Source organism: Leucopleurus acutus (genome assembly GCF_964270905.1).
Source record: "Leucopleurus acutus genome assembly, chromosome: 21".
NCBI classification, from domain to species: domain Eukaryota; kingdom Metazoa; phylum Chordata; class Mammalia; order Artiodactyla; family Delphinidae; genus Leucopleurus; species Leucopleurus acutus.
Window position 1 is genome coordinate 10,510,428 of NC_139163.1, and position 19,003 is coordinate 10,529,430.

Below are 19,003 nucleotides of genomic sequence, written 5' to 3' on the forward strand. Positions count from 1 at the left end.
CCCACCGCAGAGCGAGTGCAGCCTCGTGGCCCCATGTCGCTGGCCCTACAGACAGGGCACATGCAGGGAGTTTCCCTGTAGCAGCTGCCCTCACCCCAACCAAAGAGGCTGCAGACGCATTGCGGTTTCAAGCCTGCAGAGCTGCACCAGTAACCCAACTGTGGTTTCCCTGCCCGGCGGAACTACTGGATAAATTACGTTTTTTTAATAACAGAGTAGATTTTGCTTCTCTCTCTATAAACACATTTACTCATTTTGGTACTAAAAATGCACAGAAAGGAGGCTTTTATTTAAATCCAAATATGTTACTTCTGAGCCTTCAAGATTTACAGCATATACATCCTTTGGAGCATGTGGAAATAACCCTTTAATGATAATAAGGTCATAACGTTATGTTAGTCTGGAATCGCCTTGGCGGCAGCTATACAAACCATCATTCCGGCTTTCGGTACGAATTTATGGCAAAATTAACATATTGGTTTTGGAGAGAAGTTCTAAAGAAAGATTGTTACGTTATTATTCCTTCTCTGTGAAAAGAAACTGAAATACAGCTAACAGAATGCTATTTCTGGCTCTTGTATATTTACTCTAATAATAATTTATTCTAGTAATAAACAGCAACCACTACTGGGGTGCTCTTTGCTGGCAATATTACCTCTCATTTTGATGAGGAAGTTGGTTGATCGCCAGCTTGTGGATCAGAGCCTGAGGCCCAGGTAAGCGGCTCACCTGCGACCACCGTGCAGTGCAGGGTTGAGTTAGGATCTGGACTCTGACCCTCACTACGTCACCGATAAGGTGCGACACTGCTGGTGTACAAGGCAGTGGAATACAGCCCAGCAGTGGTTACAGCGTCTATAAAGTGCCCTGCACAGGGGCCGTGGTTAATGACCTCTCCACACCCCACTGAGGGCTTCTTATTACTCTGAGGCATGTGAAGTAAAAAGGAGCAGGTGGAGAGAAGTAGAAACAAGAAGTTACCATAAAAATACTGGGCAGAGACTTCCCTGGCGGTCCAGTGGTTAGGACTGCGCTCTCACTGCCAAGGCCCTGGGTTCAATCCCTGGTCAGGGAACTAAGATCCCAGAAGCCACGCAGTGCGGTGGGGGGAAAAAAAAACCAAAAAAATGAGCAAAAGCAATTTCACAGGTTTGTCTCCTGCCTCCTATTCTGGACACCAGCCCCATCTCCTCTATGGCTGCCCGGCTGACCCCGTCACTTGAGGAGGCTCCGTCCTGCGGGCCCCTGGGGAGGTCATGTCAGAAACAACACAGGTGGAAGAACGGTTTGCGGTCTGACAGCAAGAGTGCCAGCCTAGAGTCCATGCAGGACCGAGCTCCTGGCCGCAGCACCTCGGCTCCTGGGCGTGGACCTGCTCCCCAAGCCGCCCACAGGGATTCGGGGCAGCATCTGAAGAGGCCCCGGATCCACAGAGAGATGGGCCCACCCCCCGCAACCCTCACCTGAACACACTTCCCTTCCCACTACCTTCCTTGTGAGGGTCGTGAGATTTTCACTTGTGAGGTAGTTCACTGGCTGCAAAAGCACCCATGTTACAGGAGTTTCCTTAGGGCAGAGCGGAGCGAAGAGACAGACGGTGATGAACAGGTAGGAAATAAGTAGGTCTGTCTCATCTTTAACAATAAAAGGAGTAACATGGCTAAACACATTACACGTGTATCGCATGTTTTAGTAACATGGCTAAAACATTCAAGAGGTCCAATGAGAAGTGAAATTCATCTTCTCCATGTGTATATATGTACATACACACACACATACACGTGTATGGCTACGTGTTTACGTACACCCACGTGTGAGTACACTAGCTGTGTGTGTGTATTGTGAGTATGTCGCCTACTTGTATTTCTTCTTCTGTGAGCTGCCTGTTCATGTCCTTTGAACGTTTTCTATTAGATTGGTTTCTTCTTTTTAATTTAGCAAGAATTCTCTTTATATAAGAACACTAACACTTGGTGGCAGGTGCAGCAAATATTTTATCAATTTTCATTTACGAGAGTTTTGATACAAACAACACACAGTAGATGTTAAAAAAAAAAAAGGTTCTAAAACTTTACCAAATTTATCATATTCTTTACCGCGGCAACTTCTAGGTATACGACGTATCTGGAAAGTTCCCCCCACTGCAAAGTAACGGAACCATCCTACTGTTTGTACCTTGTCAGTCTGTGGCTTTGTTTGTAATCCTAACATCCCTCGCTCCAGAATGCCAACAACGGTGGAGAGCTGGGGCCTGAGACGCAGTCTGGTTTCTCCCAATGACTATGATCTCTGCTGAATAATCCATTTATCACACTGACTTGAAACGCCTCTTCAATCAGACACTAATTTTCCACATGTCCTTGAACACTTACTAGTATGTTCATACCGAATACACCTTTTAAAGTAACGTCTGTATTAAAGGTAAATAACAGACAATCGGTCCATGGATGTAGCTAGACGAGGGCTGTGGGACTTTTGAGTTAATCCTTCCTTCTAAGCCACACCAGGAGGGATTTTCTTTCCGCACAGAGCCGCAGGCAGGACACTGCCTGACCTTTCTACCCGCGAGAGGCGATCCTCGACATCAGCCTGGGAAGTTAGTCGCACTGGTTCTGAAGTGCGTCTTCCCGCACTGTGTAGCCACTTAAAATGACTTACCTCCACGGCGTGAGTCTCCACACTGATTACAGACACTTGACCTCCAGACGCCGCCCACAGTGTGTCTTCCATCATTAGCAGACTTCGAACTGGGAGGACGCCTAATTTTATCACTGTTTGAGGTTCGGAATTCCAGGATCCATCTTAAAAGAAGATATTTCTTTCAATTTCATTCAAATTCAGTTTCTCAAACAGACATTTCTCCAAAGAAGAAATACAGATGGGCAACAGGTACATGAAAAGGTGCTCAACATCACTCATCATCAGGGAAATGCAAATCAAAACCACCATGAGATATCACCTCGCACCTGTCAGAATGGCCACCATCGAAAACACAAGAAAATACAAGTATTGGTGAGGATGTGAAGAAGTGACAACCCTTGTACACTCTTGGTGGGAATGTAATAAATTGGTGCAGCCACTGTGGAAAACAGTATAGAGGTTCCTCAAAAAACTAAAAATAGAACTGCCGTATGATCCAGCAATTCTAGTCCTTGGTATATAACCGAACAAAACGAAAACACTAATTTGAAATGATACTTGCACGCCAATGTTCAATGCAGTACTATTTACAGCAGCCAAGACCTGGAAGCAACCTAAGTGTCTATTAACAGATGAATGGATAAAGAAGATGTGGTACCTATATACAATGGAATATTACTCAGCCATAAAAAAGAATGAAATCTTGCCATTCGTGACAACACGATGGAACTTGAGGGCATTATGCCAACTGAAATGAGTCAGACAGAGAAAGACAAATACCGTATGATCTCACTTTTATGTGGGATCTAAGAAAGCCAAACTCATAGAAACAGAGAGTAGAAGGGTGGTTGACAGGGGCTGTGGGTGGGAAAATGGGAGATGTTGGCAAAGGGTTCAAACTTCAGTCATAAGATGAATAAGCTCTGAGGATCTAGTGCACGGCATTACGATTATAGTTAACAACATTGTATGGTACACTTAAAAGTTGTTAAGAGACTAGATCTTAAATGTTCTCACCACAGAAAAGCAACAGTAAGTATGTGACGTGATGGAGGTGTGAGCTGGCAGACGGCGGTGGTCATTTTGCGATATGCGTCAAATCAAGACACTGTACACCTTAAATCTACACAATGTTATATGTCAGTTACAGATCAATAAATCTGGGAAAAAAGGTTCAAATACCCCCCTCCCCAATTAAATAAATCAAAATAAAGCCTAAATACATTCATAACACTGGAAGAAATGGACACAGACACTCCAAATCGAGTTGGGAGGCCTGCTAGACCAGACATATTATAGTAATTTCAAAATTTCAACTTGTTAATAATTCCCATGAAATTTAATCTCTACCGGATCAGTGGAAAAAACAACTTGAATGAGCAAAGCCATGCTACCAAAGCCAGATAAAGGTCGCAGAGAAGAGAAACAGAGAATCCCACGATAAACACTCACATGGTTCTAAATAAACGTGTATTTAAACACAAATCCCATCCAGCAGGAGAGAAACAACGCGTCCTCGCAGAGTAATCACGCCCCGAAGTGCCCCTGACCCTGACACCCACCCCCACCCCCGGAATCCGCCTTCATAAGGAACGGCTTCTGCCCTTCCAGCCCCTCGCGTCCCAGGGACCTGCAGTGGCTCCAGCCTCAGGACTCCTGGGATGGACGCTCATCCTCCAGGGCTCGCCTGACTGCCATCCTCCAAAGAGCCTGGACCCCAATGCCTGCAGGCGCTCCTCCCAGGGCTCCTGAGCCCCCCAGTCTCCCCCCCAAGCTGGCCTAAGCCCTAGTTTTATGGTCTGTTTATGGTACAACCCCTCAGGGTGTGAGAAGTAGGACTGCTCGAACCTGTGGCCACAGGGGATCAGCCCAGGGTCTCCCGAACCAGGCTGACAATCAGATTCTCCCTGTGGTGACGGTGACACCGGCCCCCAGCCTGGTGACAGCCACACCACACCGAAGGGGCACGCACCTCACTCCGTCCCCAAAGAGAAGCCCCGAGGGCCTTGAGCAAGGGCAGGATAAAGGCCTGCACTGAACGCATCCCTTTGAGGAACACGGAGAAGCCAGCAGGAGGACTGACTGTGCAACGATGGCGGGTGGCTGTCTATCTCACACGCTCCTTTAAGGACCGAGCGAGTCACAGGTGCCTCGGGACAAGGGGTGATAAAAGCCGATGAGCCTCGCGTTCTGCGAGGCCCGGTGCAGAGTGACACTCCCTCGGCCCACCCCAGGCGCGGCCGTGGCCCCTGCCGCCCTGCAGACGCGCCTGTGTCCCGCTCACCGTCCGCCCTGGCGTAGATGGCCACGGCCCCGTTGACCAGGCCGGCGTACAGGCTCTGGGGCGTGCAGGCCAAGCTCATGACCGTGGATTTCTCGGGAGAGAAGAAGTGCTGGAGCCGCACCTTCTTGGAGCCTTGGCTGCTTTTATAAATGGAAATGCTGGAAAAGAGAAATGGCAGCTCATGGGTACGTTTGCTCACGGGAGGTGCAAGCCCCCCGAGCAGAACCACGTTCGACCTTCCTGTCCATCCCCCGCATCCTGCCACTCCTTCCAGAAACATCCCACTTGGTCGTGTTGTAAAGACTGCTACCACTTTGATCTCCCTCTTTTTTCTTTTAAAAGAGAAGTTCTGCGTTATTAAACAAACAAACAAGCACCTTAGTTCTTCCTGTAGATCTAGGAACTTCACATCAGGAAAATCATCGTAACTCTCCTTTATACTCTGACCGTGTTCCGTGTGAGAATAACACAGAACAAGGCTCTGTCTCATTGCAAAGTGTAAGAGTGACGTGCACTTTAAAGCATGAACAAGAATGAAGCGTGTCCACGGCAAAGGGCAGGAAGAACTAGAACTTTCCCCGCAAGGAGCTGCTGCCCCCCTGGGTTTCCTAGGGTGACTTCCTCAGTCACTGGCTCCTTCAACGTCCTGGACCCAACAGTCTCCACCCACGTCCCAACAGAGTGGGGTCAGGGCGGGGCCGGCGGACTCCGCCGCCTCGCGGCTGGCAAAGCCGAGGGGCCCGTGTGCGACGCTCACCTCCCCTCCTCCGTCCCCAGGCAGACGGTGGGGATGCCCAGCACTCGGCCCCCCGTGCTCTCGGGCTCCCGGGGCCTGTCCTCTGCGGGCACATACACCATGCACAGGACGCGGGATTCCACGTTGAAGCACTCGATGACCTTGGGGCTGGAGTTTTGAAAGGAGACGATGGCTATCTGACCCATCTGACTGGTGCAGCTTCCGATCTGGGGGGTTCGGGAGGGAAGAAGTGGGCTGCAAGGGGCTCCACAGCACGTGCACGGCTGACACCCCACAGCCACGGCAAGATCCGGCTCCCACGTGGGAACCAGCTGGCCGATGAGGACCAAATAACCTTTACACAGTCTGCTCACAGAGCCCCGCTCCCTCTGCAACATGTTTATTAGGTCATCTTTTTCTTTTAATTTTAATAACAAGAACGCAGCTTTGTTTTTGTAAAAGTCACGTTTACATCCTTTAAAAACCACACACCTAGCACCACAGGATGGTAAAGGCCTATCCGTGCGCAGTTCAAAGTCTGAAAACGCAGGCTGGTGTCAATTTTAAACCAGGCCTTGCCTGAAGAAACAAGGACTTAAAAAGAGACAAAAAGGGGTGAGACTGGATCTCAAAGTGGGTCCCCGGCATTCAACACATCAGGGAGTGTTGCTGTTTTTCTAGAACTTGTACTACTGCTGCCATGATATTTAAGAGCCCCCTGTTTGCTGGATCACTTAGGAACACTCAGCAAGGTTTGTTTCCCAACTTAAACCTAAATTGGATTGTCTTTTCAGTGGGAAGGAGCCGGATCCTGTTACCAGGGAAGAGCATGCCTGGCTCTACACGAGAACGCGCGCCTGGTTCCAGGCAGTGTGCGTTCTTCACAAATGCCTCTTCTTTTCCATCAACATTGAGGATGTCGTGACCCTCTCCTTATTCTAACGCATTTTCCCCTTCTGATCAATAAGCATGCTGCCTTTCCCGGGACAATGTCGAACGGCCAGGCCCGCTCGGGCCTACAGGAAGCGGGGGTCTGACCAGGTGCAGGTCCTGAAATGGAAAAAACCTCCTCTAAAATTCAAAAGCCCTGAGGGAATTCAGCCCATCCCTTCGTTCTGGGCTGAGTGCAGAGACCTATCAGCTCATCAGGCTGTTTCCTTTCCAAAACTCAACCAGGGACTCCAAGCAGGCCAGCGCTCTGGCTGTGAGACGGGGCGGGGTGTGTGGGGAGTTACGCGGGGTCAGGACACCCGGGAGAGAGCCAGGTGGGGCTGCAAAAGGACAGAGGGCCCATCGTGGAGGAGGTCTGGCGGCTCCCCACAAGGGGGGCACCAGGAGACCTGAAAACGCACCACGCGAGCAATTCCTCTGGTTTGCACGAGCCAGCAACGTCTACTGCAAACGCAGGACCGTTCAAAGGCAGCGCTTCATTTGGAAGAAACTAATTTTAACTGCTAGGTCCCCAGCGTGAACAGCCAGCATGGTCTTGGAAGAGAAAAAACTCCATGACATTTAACCGTCCAAATTGAAAAAATATTCCAATGCTTCTAGTAGTTCATGGACTTTGGATTGAATTTAATCTGGTTAAGTTTTACAGGAAAAAGAAAAGAGAGAAATGTTTTAATGCCTTAGAACTCGACACCTTTTCCAAAAGTGATCAGCCCCCTTTCCTGTTTGTGTCCCCCATGTTTATAGACACAATTTGGGACACACCAGCCACAACGAGCTATCGGACCACTCAACTCTGCCATTTCTCATCTCATTAGCTGTGGACATGGATTCTTTGTGAACTTGCATTAAAAACAAACAAAAGGGGCTTCCCTGGTGGCACAGAGGTTGGGAGTCCCCCTGCCGATGCAGGGGACATGGGTTTGTGCCCTGGTCCGGGAGGATCCCACATGCCGCGGAGCGGCTGGACCCGTGAGCCATGGCCGCTGAGCCTGCGCGTCCAGAGCCTGTGCTCCGCAACGGGAGAGGCCACAGCAGTGAGAGGCCCGCGTACCGCAAAAAACAAACAAACAAAAGCATCTTACCCACAGGAAACCATGAGCCGTGGAAAACGAGTCTGGCTGATTCTCATTATTTAGGTAAGGCTCAGGATTATAAACGGCACATTCGATCTAAAGGGGAGAAAAAAATCAAAGGCCCGAATTTCAAATGGGACTCAGAGGAGGCCAGAGGGCACGTCTCACAGGGATGACAGCGTTCTGACATAAACCACGGCAACTCCAAAGGCTAAGAGAGGGAAAGATCGATGTATGAGTCTCAGAAATTTGCTTTTTATAAGCAACACCTAAGTGTGCCCCGGGTAGCTGCAGCTCTGGGTTAAGACCACACCGACAGGGCCCTCGCCTCTCCCGGGGAGCAGGTTCTGCCAGCGGGAATGGTCCCCATCAGCTGAGGGAGCTCCAGGGAAGCCCGGGCTCCAGGACTGAGTGTCGGCCAGAGACCAAAGTGAGAAAGGAAAATGCGTTTCTTAGAGAAAGACACACCCACACGTCTCTGCAGTCTGTGTGGACACCGGCCGCAGTGCGTGAGTCCACTGCACAGGGACACTGACAAAACGCCACCCGCAGACGGGGTCTGCTTCAGCCAAGAGCAGGCACCATGCTTCGGGCCACCGGAAGGTCTCCAATTATGACCACGTGGAAGCCGAGCCGCCCAGCGACGGGCACGGAGCTGCCGGACCTGAGCCGCAGGGCCTGATCGCGGGGCCTCGGAGTAAGGCCCAGCACCGGCTCCGGGTAAGCAGCCTCTGGCTTCAGACCACCACCCTCCTAAATGACTTCTACACAAACGGGCCCCGGAGGGGCCACGCCCAAGGCTGCCCCGGCGCCCCTTCCCGGTAACCGCCCGCCGCCCGTCACCTTGAACTCCTGCTGCTTGGCCACCGTCACAGGCATGTGTCCCACGAGGAGGGGGTGTCTCTCCTTCTTGATCTGATTCCCGTCGTCCTCCACGTAGAACCAGCCCAGGTGGTTCTCTTCCTCTGTGCCCGCGCCAGGGGAAGGGAACAGAGGTGGGCAGCGAGCACAGGCCCGGGGGCAGGGGGAGAGTCTGGCCCCTACTTTGGGTAAGACTGGAGAACTCAGGGTTTTCCTTCTGGAAAACGCCACAGCCTCTTCTCACCGGGGAGGCTGCAGACTTGCGGCTTTATGAGGTAAGCGCTCTGCCCTGAGTCTAATGGACGCCCACTGCCCCGTTCCCGCCTTGTGGACCAGCCATCGGCTGGGGGCGGGGGCACTGCGAACCATCAAAGCGCAAACCACCTGGGTCTGGTCTGTTTTCCTCTGTCCCTTTTTCAAACTAGCTGAGATGTTTAGATTCAAACACCAGGGACAGAGTGAGAAGTTTTCTAACATGGCACAAAACCGTGGGACAAGAAAGTACGACGAAATCAAGAAATGGTTTACTACAAAGCAAGTCATCCATCTCAGCTTTGAAAACGTGACGCATCTGAAGACAAACGGGAGCTTATCCTCAGAGCCTATCCGTGTCCTTGTTCACGGGGTCACCCCGAAGCCGGCCTGATAAACCACTGAGTCATTCGGGGAGGGAGGGAGCCCTGTTCCGAGGATCACATCCCGGCCCGGATGGCCTTCCTGCCACCAGCCTCGGATCACAAGGCCTATTTCTCTTCCGTATTTTATTTTCGGTTAACATTTCGGATGGTTTTGCACCTGAATGAGAGTTTTACACATACATGGACGCAGGACATCCCCGTGTCCTGAGTAACAGACCTGTGTGTGTGTAAATAACATCCAGGTATCTTATCCCACCCACCCATCTATCTAAATGTTCGCTACACAGATCAAAAGAAGGCAAGGCTAAAGGGACGTAGGGACAAGAAAATAATCAGAGTCACTCCCATCTCTGATAGAACCACAGGACTTATTTTTCGTGCTTAGAGGGTCTTCAGGGACAATTCGGTCCACTCCTGTGTTTTATTTCACAGGTGAGGGGTGAGGAAACAGGCTGAGACGAGACATCACTTTCTCTTCCTGTGGGCCAGACCCGGGACTGGGTCCTGCCTCACAGGCCACAGACTCAGAGGACTTTCACTTGTGTTGAACCATCTGAACTCATATTAATGTTTTGTTATAATAAAAGTGAGGTTTTTTTTTCCCCTACAACCCTTAACTTATAACACAAACATCTTAAAAATCGCTGCACTAGGGTTGATTTTTCCCGTGGAAACATTCTTTCAGGTGAATGGATGAACCTGTTGTAAAGTTTACTTCTCAGCCGTAACCTCATCCCCTCGGGCGTGCATTTCATCACAGAAGAGGAACAGGCATTGTGCCTGGTTCGAACATGCCTCATTTAGCTGAGAGCAACCGGCTCTTACCGAGGGCGAGCTTGGCCATCTGCAGGTTGTTGATCCAGGACTCCTTGATGGCGGCGGTGAACGTATTGAACACGGCAGTGAAGAAAGTCGGCCGGCCGCACCTGCCGGGGAGAAGAAAAGACACTGCACTCCACGCAGTGGGCTCCGTCCTGTGAAACCCAATCACGGGGCCTGCCCCTCCGATACAATCCCCAAACCGCGAAGACATGCACGTCATGACAAAGGGCCCCGTTCTCGCTGCTGGCCCGGAGGCTCCCTTCTGACGTTTACTGACTTGTCCTGTTTCCCCGGGAGCTGTAACTGGATCCGACAGCAGTCGGCCGCTCTGATCTCCTCTTCCTTCTTCAGAATAAGCCTCTGTAAACCCGAGGTCCAGTCGTGGGCTACCGACTGGTTCAAATTCTAGGAAGGAGATGCACAAGCACACGTAAAGGTGTTAATAAGACGGGACCATCCCGAGGGAGAGAAAAAAAGGGATGCCGAGACATGAAAAACCCAGGGAGACCCGTAACACTCAGCGGATCAGGAAGAAAGCACCTTTGGGAGGCGGGTCACGTGGTGCTGGGACATTCCTAAGAGAACTGACGCTCAAGTCAGCCTCCGGATGAACAAAAGTTACACCAAAAGCGCTTCACCTTCTCCGAAATAGGAGAAAACACACAATCAGATGGATTCTTAAAGTAACATCAGTTCTTGCTTTTGACAGAACGGGGAGGGTGGGGTCATGTGCTGACAACAACTTAGAAATTAAAAGAGAATTTGAAGCCAAGTGGCTTCGACTGTCACCTGATAGTTTCCTTTGAGGTTTCCAACCAGTTGAGTGATTTGACCGATGACATTTAAGTCATGCAGCAAGTTTTGTAAATCTTGATACAGCTGCCCCGGCCCCATGTAAACTCTGTCTGCAAAACAAGACAACAGAAAGAGCACGAATCTCAGGCGTGTTCACGCCGGGGCTTGAGGAAGGAGACACAAGAAGGGAGTCTCGTTCATCCAGATTTTTCTAAATGTGAACGTTTTCAGGTAAGTAGATGCTTTTCCCTTTCCGACCTTTCATTTTGACATCATTTTAGACTTTACAGAAAAGCTGCAACAGCACAGAGTTCCCTGCACCAGGTCTTGGATGTCAACCTTGCAGAACCAGAGAAGCATCGTGCAAAGCAGGAATTCCCATTGCTGCAGCAACTCCAACCAGCGCGGGCTCTACTCAGACCTCACTGGCTTCCCCGCGGAGGCCAGTTTCCCAGGGACGCGAAGGCGGGTCCCACGACGCATGAAGCTGTCACACCTCCATAAGTCTCCTCCAGTCTGCTAGGTCAGTGCCTCAGGCCATCTCTCTCTCACGACCTTGACATTTTTGAAGGACGCTGGTGAATTAGTCCATCGGATGTGTCACAATTTGTATTTTTAAAGCACAGTTGATGTAATCACTATTAGTAAAAGGTCCCTGGTCTCTAGAAATGACCTTTAATCGCAACCAAAGTTTCAACAACCGCGCTCTTCCCAACGCCAACCTGAGCGCCCCAGTGAGGCTTCTCTAAACGCTTTTCTAAAAGGATGGAGAGGAGGCCTGCAACGAGCTGGGTGGGTGCACAGGCTCCCAGCGCCCGCGAGAACAGCACCCACCGCTGACTCGGGCTGATCGCTTAGCCAAATGATCTAAGTCTGGGGGGACATTAAGCAAACGGTTAGCACACAAAGAGTTCTGAAGCTACTGGAGGGTTTCGGGAGTGAAGTGGGTGGATGGTGAGGATGGTGACTTTCTACGCACCTCAGTGTAACACTTGCCTGACCGGTGGAGTCATCTGGAAGCCCTGTGTGAGCAGCCATCCCAGGGGGGACAGTGCAGAGATTTGGAGCTGATTTAGAACTCTGCCTTCTGTGTCTGTAACCAAGAGCATCATAAATGAATAGGTACCTGTAAAGCCTCTTCACTCTTTATCAGAGGGTAGGTAAAGTGCAAGGTTCAGACAGAGACGGCAGAACAAGAAAGAAAAGGAAGGAAGGAAGGAAAGGGCAGATTCCTCTGTGCACCTTCTGAACGCACAGGGACGCCCTGGAGGTGGGCAGATGGTCCTCGGTGTGAAAACAAGAAGGGCTCGGGCAGCCCCAGGGCAGCCGCACTCGGACTCCTGGGTCACCAGGAGCCTCCTGCCAACCCGACACACTGGACTGATGCCGTCCACCACCCGGCAGCTGGGACCCGACAGGCCCAGCCTGTCCAAGCAGAGGGAGGGCGGGGTGGGAGCCGGGGAGGACGAGGCCCAGCGTCCAGGGTGGTCTAGAGTCACGTGTTGGAGCAGAGAGGTCGGCGGGCACCAGGGACAGGCTCTGGAGACAGGGAAGGACAGGAAACGGGAGGTCACAGGACTGGGCCTGGTTCCTCCTTAAAGCTGCGTTCACGAGGCCCCGCCAGCCCCATCCTATCTCATCAAGGATAAAACCAACGCTGCCTGAGTCACCCCATCCCCAGAGGGAGAAGAGGACTTTTCCTGGCGGGTTAGAGAATCTTCCTTATTGGGCAGAAAGAGTTTCTCTGCCTTTACCCAACGTGAAAACATCTCGAAGTTCACACGTGTGGTGAGCGTCAGAGATGCTTTATGGAAGGGCACGCTGGGGACACAAACACACAAACAGCGAGTAAGACGCTAATGCACCCAGAGGACGCGCACGAAACACCACAGCATCCACTCAAGTCACACAAGACAGAACAAAGAGCCGTCGTTCTTTTCCCAAACGTTACTTTCAGTTTAGGAAGGAATCTCTTTTTCTGGCTAAATTCATATAAACAACAGATCTGCAAATCAAGATTTTTGTTGGGTGGACTTCCTACCATCTGGTCACAATGCCCAGCACCCTGGGTTTCTGGGAGCAGACGGCTTCTCACTGCGCCCGTCTCCATGGAAACCCCTGCAATTTGGCTTGAAAATTCAGGGTTTGAAAGCTAAGTGGAGTCCATGTGGCCAAGGAAACAGCAACACTGTCCAGAGACTCCCCGTGGTGCGGACTCAGGCCCCGGCGGGTGTGGACCGGCTGCAGCTCTGAGGCCGAGGCCCCTGCGTCACACCAGCCACCTGGGTGGTGGGAGAGTCCGGGCCCGGGGGTCTCCAGGCAGGAGGCGCGGCAAGGAGGAGTAAATGGGGTACGGAGACACTGCAGACGGAATCCAACCCAGAGACAGTGGGTGGTTCTGGGGTGGCGAGAGGGATGCAGGGCGGGGGCTGAGTAAACACCCCACTGAACGAGAGAGGCAGACCTGCCCCACCCAGCAGTCAGCAGGCCTCGGGACAAGCTCTCCTTTCCAGAACTTTCCTTTCATTCAGAAAAGTTTGATATCTTACAAATCAAGGACTTTTTTTTACCGAGGAAGAACGGACTGTTAAAAATTACACATCTCCAGGGCACAGTCTGGTGACCGGATATGCACACTTCTGTGGGAGCCTCTCTCCCACCCTCCCGCCTGGACTGCGCAGTGGCCTCTGCCCGGCAGGCCAGCCCCTGCCGAGCACCCCGTCCCTCTCGGGCAGCTGCTTCCGCGTGGGGAACACACTTCTCTGCTTCCTCTGATGGCGAGGCTGGTGCCTACAAAGGAGCCCGGGACTAACAGGGAACTTTCCCTCCTTTTCCTTCCAGAATGGAGTCGACCCAAAGTCGCATCTGCAGCCGAAAGAAAGCTTGACGCCCTGCAGAGCGAGCATCAGCTCCGGCCCTGGACCCTGGGTCCAGGGCCCCTCCGTCCGCCTCAGAGCTGGCCTCACGTGCAAGATTACAGCCAACCTCATGCAGGTTTCGCTTCTGCTTGTATCATGAAGAGCGCCTCCTCCCTGCCCCTGAGCACTTGCTTCTTGTTTATTCCTCACACTTTGTCTTCAGCTGGGCTCACTTCTCAGGTCTTCGGTTTTATCTGCCCTTCTCCCACCCCGGCCTCTGCACTTGGCTGTGGAGACCCTCCCTGCGTCCCCAGAGGGGCTCCGTCCCCCGCACCCCCTGCCCAGATGCTGCTCCCTGGAGTGTAAGGATGCTTAGGGCTCTTCCGGCTTTTTTTTTTTTTTTAAGATTTTTTTTTTTTGGATGTGGACCACTTTTAAAGTCTTTATTGAATTTGTTACAATGTTGCTTCTGTTTTATGTTTTGGTTTTTTGGCCGAGGAGGCACGTGGGATCTTAGCTCCCGGACTGGGGATCGAACCCGCTCCCCCGGCATTGGAAGGCGACGTCTCAACCACTGGACCGCCAGGAAAGTCCCTCTTCCAGCTTACATTTTTTTTTTTTTTTTGCGGTACGCGGGCCTCTCGCTGTTGTGGCCTCTCCCGTTGCGGAGCACAGGCTCCGGACGCGCAGGCTCAGCGGCCGTGGCTCACGGGCCCAGCCACTCCGCGGCACGTGGGATCTTCTGGGACCGGGGCACGAACCCGCGTCCCCTGCATCGGCAGGCGGACTCTCAACCACTGCGCCACCAGGGAAGCCTCCAGCTTACTTTTAATCATGGCAGTAGCCTCCTCCGTCGTTCCTGAGCTGCTGTACCCACTGCCCCGGCTTCCCCCTTCACAGCCAGATAGCAGGGATCTGGGCACCTGTGTTAGATTTCAGCCTACAGGGGACACGCCGTAAATGCTTCAGGATGGGAAGTGACACTGTCAGGCTGGCCTTCCATTCTCTCTGCAAAGTTCCTGATGGCAAACAAGGGCCCCATTTCCAAACAGGGGCGCCTGGCTCCCTGGAACTGCCATCTGTGCCCCCGCAGGCTGCCGGCAGGGGCGAGGGGCACAGGGCAGACCACCGCCGACACGCACGTCAGCGCCATGTCCACCACGCTCTTCCTGGCCTGCGTCCCTGCCCCACGACAGGAAAGCTCCACAGCTGGACACTGGTCCAGCCGCTCAGCGCCCCAGAGCCCAGGCTGGTCCTGTGCCCCTACAGTGTGTCTCACTGTGCGACAAAGAGGCCCAGCTACGCGTCTGGCTTTTACTGCCCATTTTAAGGATTAAGTAACGAAGTGGAGAGCAATGGGTACGATTTTTACAAGACGGCATGTATCAGTATTTGCACATGAAAAAGTGCTTCCCTTTAAACCAGATCTAGCTGCTTCTCACCTGTTGAAATGTCTCAGGAACCTCTCCTTGGGAAGCGTTTGCTGCTGGGTGGTGAAGGTTTCCCTTCTTGTGTACGTGACTCTCTGAGGGTCTGGCAGCTCATCCCCCCAAGGCCCCTGCGGAGCCGGCACTGTGGCCACGGCCCCTCACACCCTCCACGGCGCCCACCTGGTACAATTCCTTGCAAACTGGGGGCGCTTTAGGGCCCACTTGTGGGAATTAAATGAAGAAAACACTCTACAGCGTTACCTTATTTCTAGCAAAAGGGCAATTTATTTTCTCATAAACCCACCTCCTGAGAAAGCGTGGAGCAGGGTGAAAGTAAGACACTATTAGCACAGAATTTTGCAAAGTCAGTTCCGGGGGTTGGAAGCTTAAACCAACCCAGGGAGCCCAGCTTGCAGGGCCCTGCACTAGAGGGAAACATTTAAGGCCATCACGTGTCACAACTCAAGGACACGGAGGGTGCAAAGCAAAGGCACGCAGCAGGGGTCACGCTGTCTCCGCCGCTGAGTAACAGACCCAATCTTGCAGCACTGAGCTTCAGAACAGAGTCGTTCAAACAGCAGAACAGTCACATGAATATCAACGGGGAACAGGACTTCTAACTTAGCTGACGGGGCTTGAGTCCCGTCTTCCAGCACATTCAGAATTAGCAAACTTTAGTTTGTTAAAAACCATTTTTTTTAATCTAGAAGGCATTTTGAAAACCATCTACTCCACACTCCCCTTTCACAGCTCAGAGCTAAAAATTAAACCCACTTTAAGGATGAGGAAACTACAGAGGCACGCACTAAACCAGGATCCCAGGCAAACATCTGCGCCCACGGCGCTGACTGCGTCTCTGCCAGCATCGCCCCTGATCTCCAGACTCGGTACCCAGAGCATCCTGTCCCCCGCCCGCCCCCCGCACTGTCTGTCCACTTGGCACCTCGACTGGTAACACCCTGCACTTAACACTGGTGAATTGCGTTCATCTGTATCATTTTTTTCTGGGTTCCGCATATAAGTGATATCATATGATATTTGTCTTTCTCTGACTTACTTCACTCAGTATGACAAATCTCTAGGTCAACCAGAGGGAAAGAATCGGGGGGAAGGATAGTTAGGGAGTCTGGGATTGACATGTGCACACTGCTATATTTAAAACAGATAACCAAAAAGATCTACTGTGTAGCACAGGGAACTATACTCAATATTTTGTAATAACCTATAAGGTTAAATCTTACAAGGAAAAGAACTTGAAAAAGAATAGATATATGTATACGTATAACTGTATCACTTTGCTGTACACCTGAAACTAACACAACGTTAGATTGTTAATTAACTATACTCCAAAATAAAATAAAAAGTTAAGAAGTAACATGTATCTAAGACTATTAATAGAGTTTTGGACAACGTGAACACCAGCATGGGCAGTGGCTCTGCAAAGCGCCCTTCCCAGGACAGCTGGACCGAGAACATGTCCAACCCGGGAGTCTCCCTACCTGGATACCTGCACCAAGACACCAGCCAGTCAAACTCCCACTGTCACAATCTGTTGATGACACAGACCTGTTAAGGGACGAATGGGCACCTTAATTCTTTCTCCTCAAGAAGCCAGCATTGCCTAAACATTAACAATCCCCTTCACTCTGCTCTCCTTTATTCCAAGAGACAGATATTCTACTGCGTTATCAGCAACTGTTTTGTTTTCCTTCTCTGACCTTAGCCTTTGTTCTCCTGGCGTCCAACCACACATGTAATGGAAACCATAAGAGTAAGAGGATCCTTGGATGGAGATGGATCCAGGGTCCCCGATTCTACAGCAACTTCTCAGGTCTTGAGGTCTATCTGCGGACCACTCAGTGGTCTCGGTCCTGCCTTTAAGGACTTAGCAGTATCACCAGTTGTAAAGCCAGAGTAAGCAGCTAGATAACCTGAAGCAAAGTTCTCCTTAAACTCAGAATGAAGAAAAAGATGTACTCTACAGAGTGACATTTTCTTTTGACAGACAATGAGGATTACGTATCTGCATTTGCCACAGCTGACAGGAGCTCGAGATAACATCCAGGGCCATAGCTGACAGGAGCTCGAGATAACATCTAGGGCCATAGCTGACAGGAGCTCGAGATAACATCCAGGGCCATAGCTGACAGGAGCTCGAGATAACATCCAGGGCCATAGCTGACAGGAGCGCGAGATAACATCTAGGGCCATAGCTGACAGGAGCTCGAGATAACATCTAGGGCCATAGCTGACAGGAGCTCGAGATAACATCTAGGGCCACAGCTGACAGGAGCTCGAGATAACATCTAGGGCCATAGCTGACAGGACCGCGAGATAACATCTAGGGCCATAGCTGACAGGAGCTCGAGATAACATCTAGGGCCAGAGCTGACAGGAGCTTGAGATGATAACATCTAGGGCCATAGCTGACAGGAGCTCGAGATAACATCTAGGGCCACAGCTGACAGGAGCTCGAGATAACATCCAGGGCCATAGCTGACAGGAGCTCGAGATAACATCCAGGGCCATAGCTGACAGGAGCTCGAGATAACATCCAGGGCCATAGCTGACAGGAGCTCGAGATAACATCCAGGGCCATAGCTGACAGGAGCGTGAGATAACATCTAGGGCCATAGCTGACAGGAGCTCGAGATAACATCTAGGGCCATAACTGACAGGAGCTTGAGATGATAACATCTAGGGCCATAGCTGACAGGAGCTCGAGATAACGTCTAGGGCTCAAATGCAGCAGGAAACAGTCCAGGTTCTTTCTCGCGTGTAATATTTTACAAATTAAGTCATCCTGCTTTCTGCTTTTCGATACTGCTGACTTGAATCTTATTCTAAGTTGGCTCAGTACGAACCATAAATTAGAAGCTGAACGTGAGAACGCAGTGTTCCCTGTAACACAGCATCTACTTCGTGGATTGAAGGCATCCTTGGAGACCTGAACACAATGAGGCAATCTTGATCACAAATCCACCTTGGGATTGCGTCCATTGTAATACACACAAAGGCATTATTTTTGTTCACAAAACCAAGACATAAATAGGATTTGCTATACTTCCAAGTAATTTAAACGGATTTTTAAGAACATTTAACACACAAAGTCTTCACGTTGCTCTTACTAAGTAAAATTTTAATCAATCAAGTCAACTGGGAGACCGCTTCTCCCTCCCGCCCTTTCCCACTCTGTCCCCCTCCCAAAACCACTCCTCAGCTGGTCCCTCCTTACAAAAGTCTGTGATACAGTTTGGTATTTCGATTGTTAGTTGAGACGGTATGCATGTTATTTAAACAGGAGCATGATTTTTTCATCAGCAATTCAGGAGTTTAGGAGCACATGCTCAAGGAACTAGCATCCCAAGCAGACCACCAAACCGCAAGACTGTTAACATCGGGCGAAGAAGAAGAACAAACAATAAAAGAGACACCCCATCAGATGGGACCCAACAGTCACCACGACCTGTTCCTGTAAACCCAAATGAACGTGCATGTTCGCTCAGAAAAGCTGCATCTTTCAAAAGCAGCCTCCTTCTGACCGTGTCAGAAACAACACAGTCTAAAAGGTCGCGGAACACAGGCTCCGGACGCGCAGGCTCAGTGGCCATGGCTCATGGGCCCAGCCGCTCCACGGCATGTGGGATCTTCCCGGACCGGGGCACGAACCTGCATCCCCTGCATCGGCAGGCGGACTCTCAACCACTGCGCCACCAGGGAAGCCCTGACACACTTCTTTTTAGTATTATAAATTTAAACATAAATTTTTTTATGTTTATTTTATATATAAAACAATTTATGGAAATTGTTTTATATATAAAACAATTTATGGCTCATTTTATATATAAAACAATTTATGGAAATTTTATATATAAATATATATGTTTATATATATTTATTTATAAATATATATAT

At 50.7% G+C, this 19,003-nt stretch overlaps 1 protein-coding gene across 1 annotated transcript in view; it reads right to left on the reverse strand.

Moving 5' to 3' along the window:
- ARHGEF10 (Rho guanine nucleotide exchange factor 10) overlaps nt 1-19,003 on the reverse strand; it is a gene marked incomplete at its 3' end in the record, with an annotated part of 71,019 nt that overhangs the window by 14,338 nt on the left and 37,678 nt on the right. Inside the window, exons 19-26 of the mRNA XM_082863902.1 lie at nt 10,795-10,910; nt 10,283-10,410; nt 10,009-10,109; nt 8,528-8,649; nt 7,694-7,780; nt 5,682-5,887; nt 4,925-5,082; nt 2,659-2,801 (exon numbers count right to left, since the gene is read on the reverse strand). Coding sequence (XP_082720028.1) covers nt 2,659-2,801; nt 4,925-5,082; nt 5,682-5,887; nt 7,694-7,780; nt 8,528-8,649; nt 10,009-10,109; nt 10,283-10,410; nt 10,795-10,910 — 1,061 coding nt within the window. The remainder of the gene's footprint in view (nt 1-2,658; nt 2,802-4,924; nt 5,083-5,681; nt 5,888-7,693; nt 7,781-8,527; nt 8,650-10,008; nt 10,110-10,282; nt 10,411-10,794; nt 10,911-19,003) is intronic.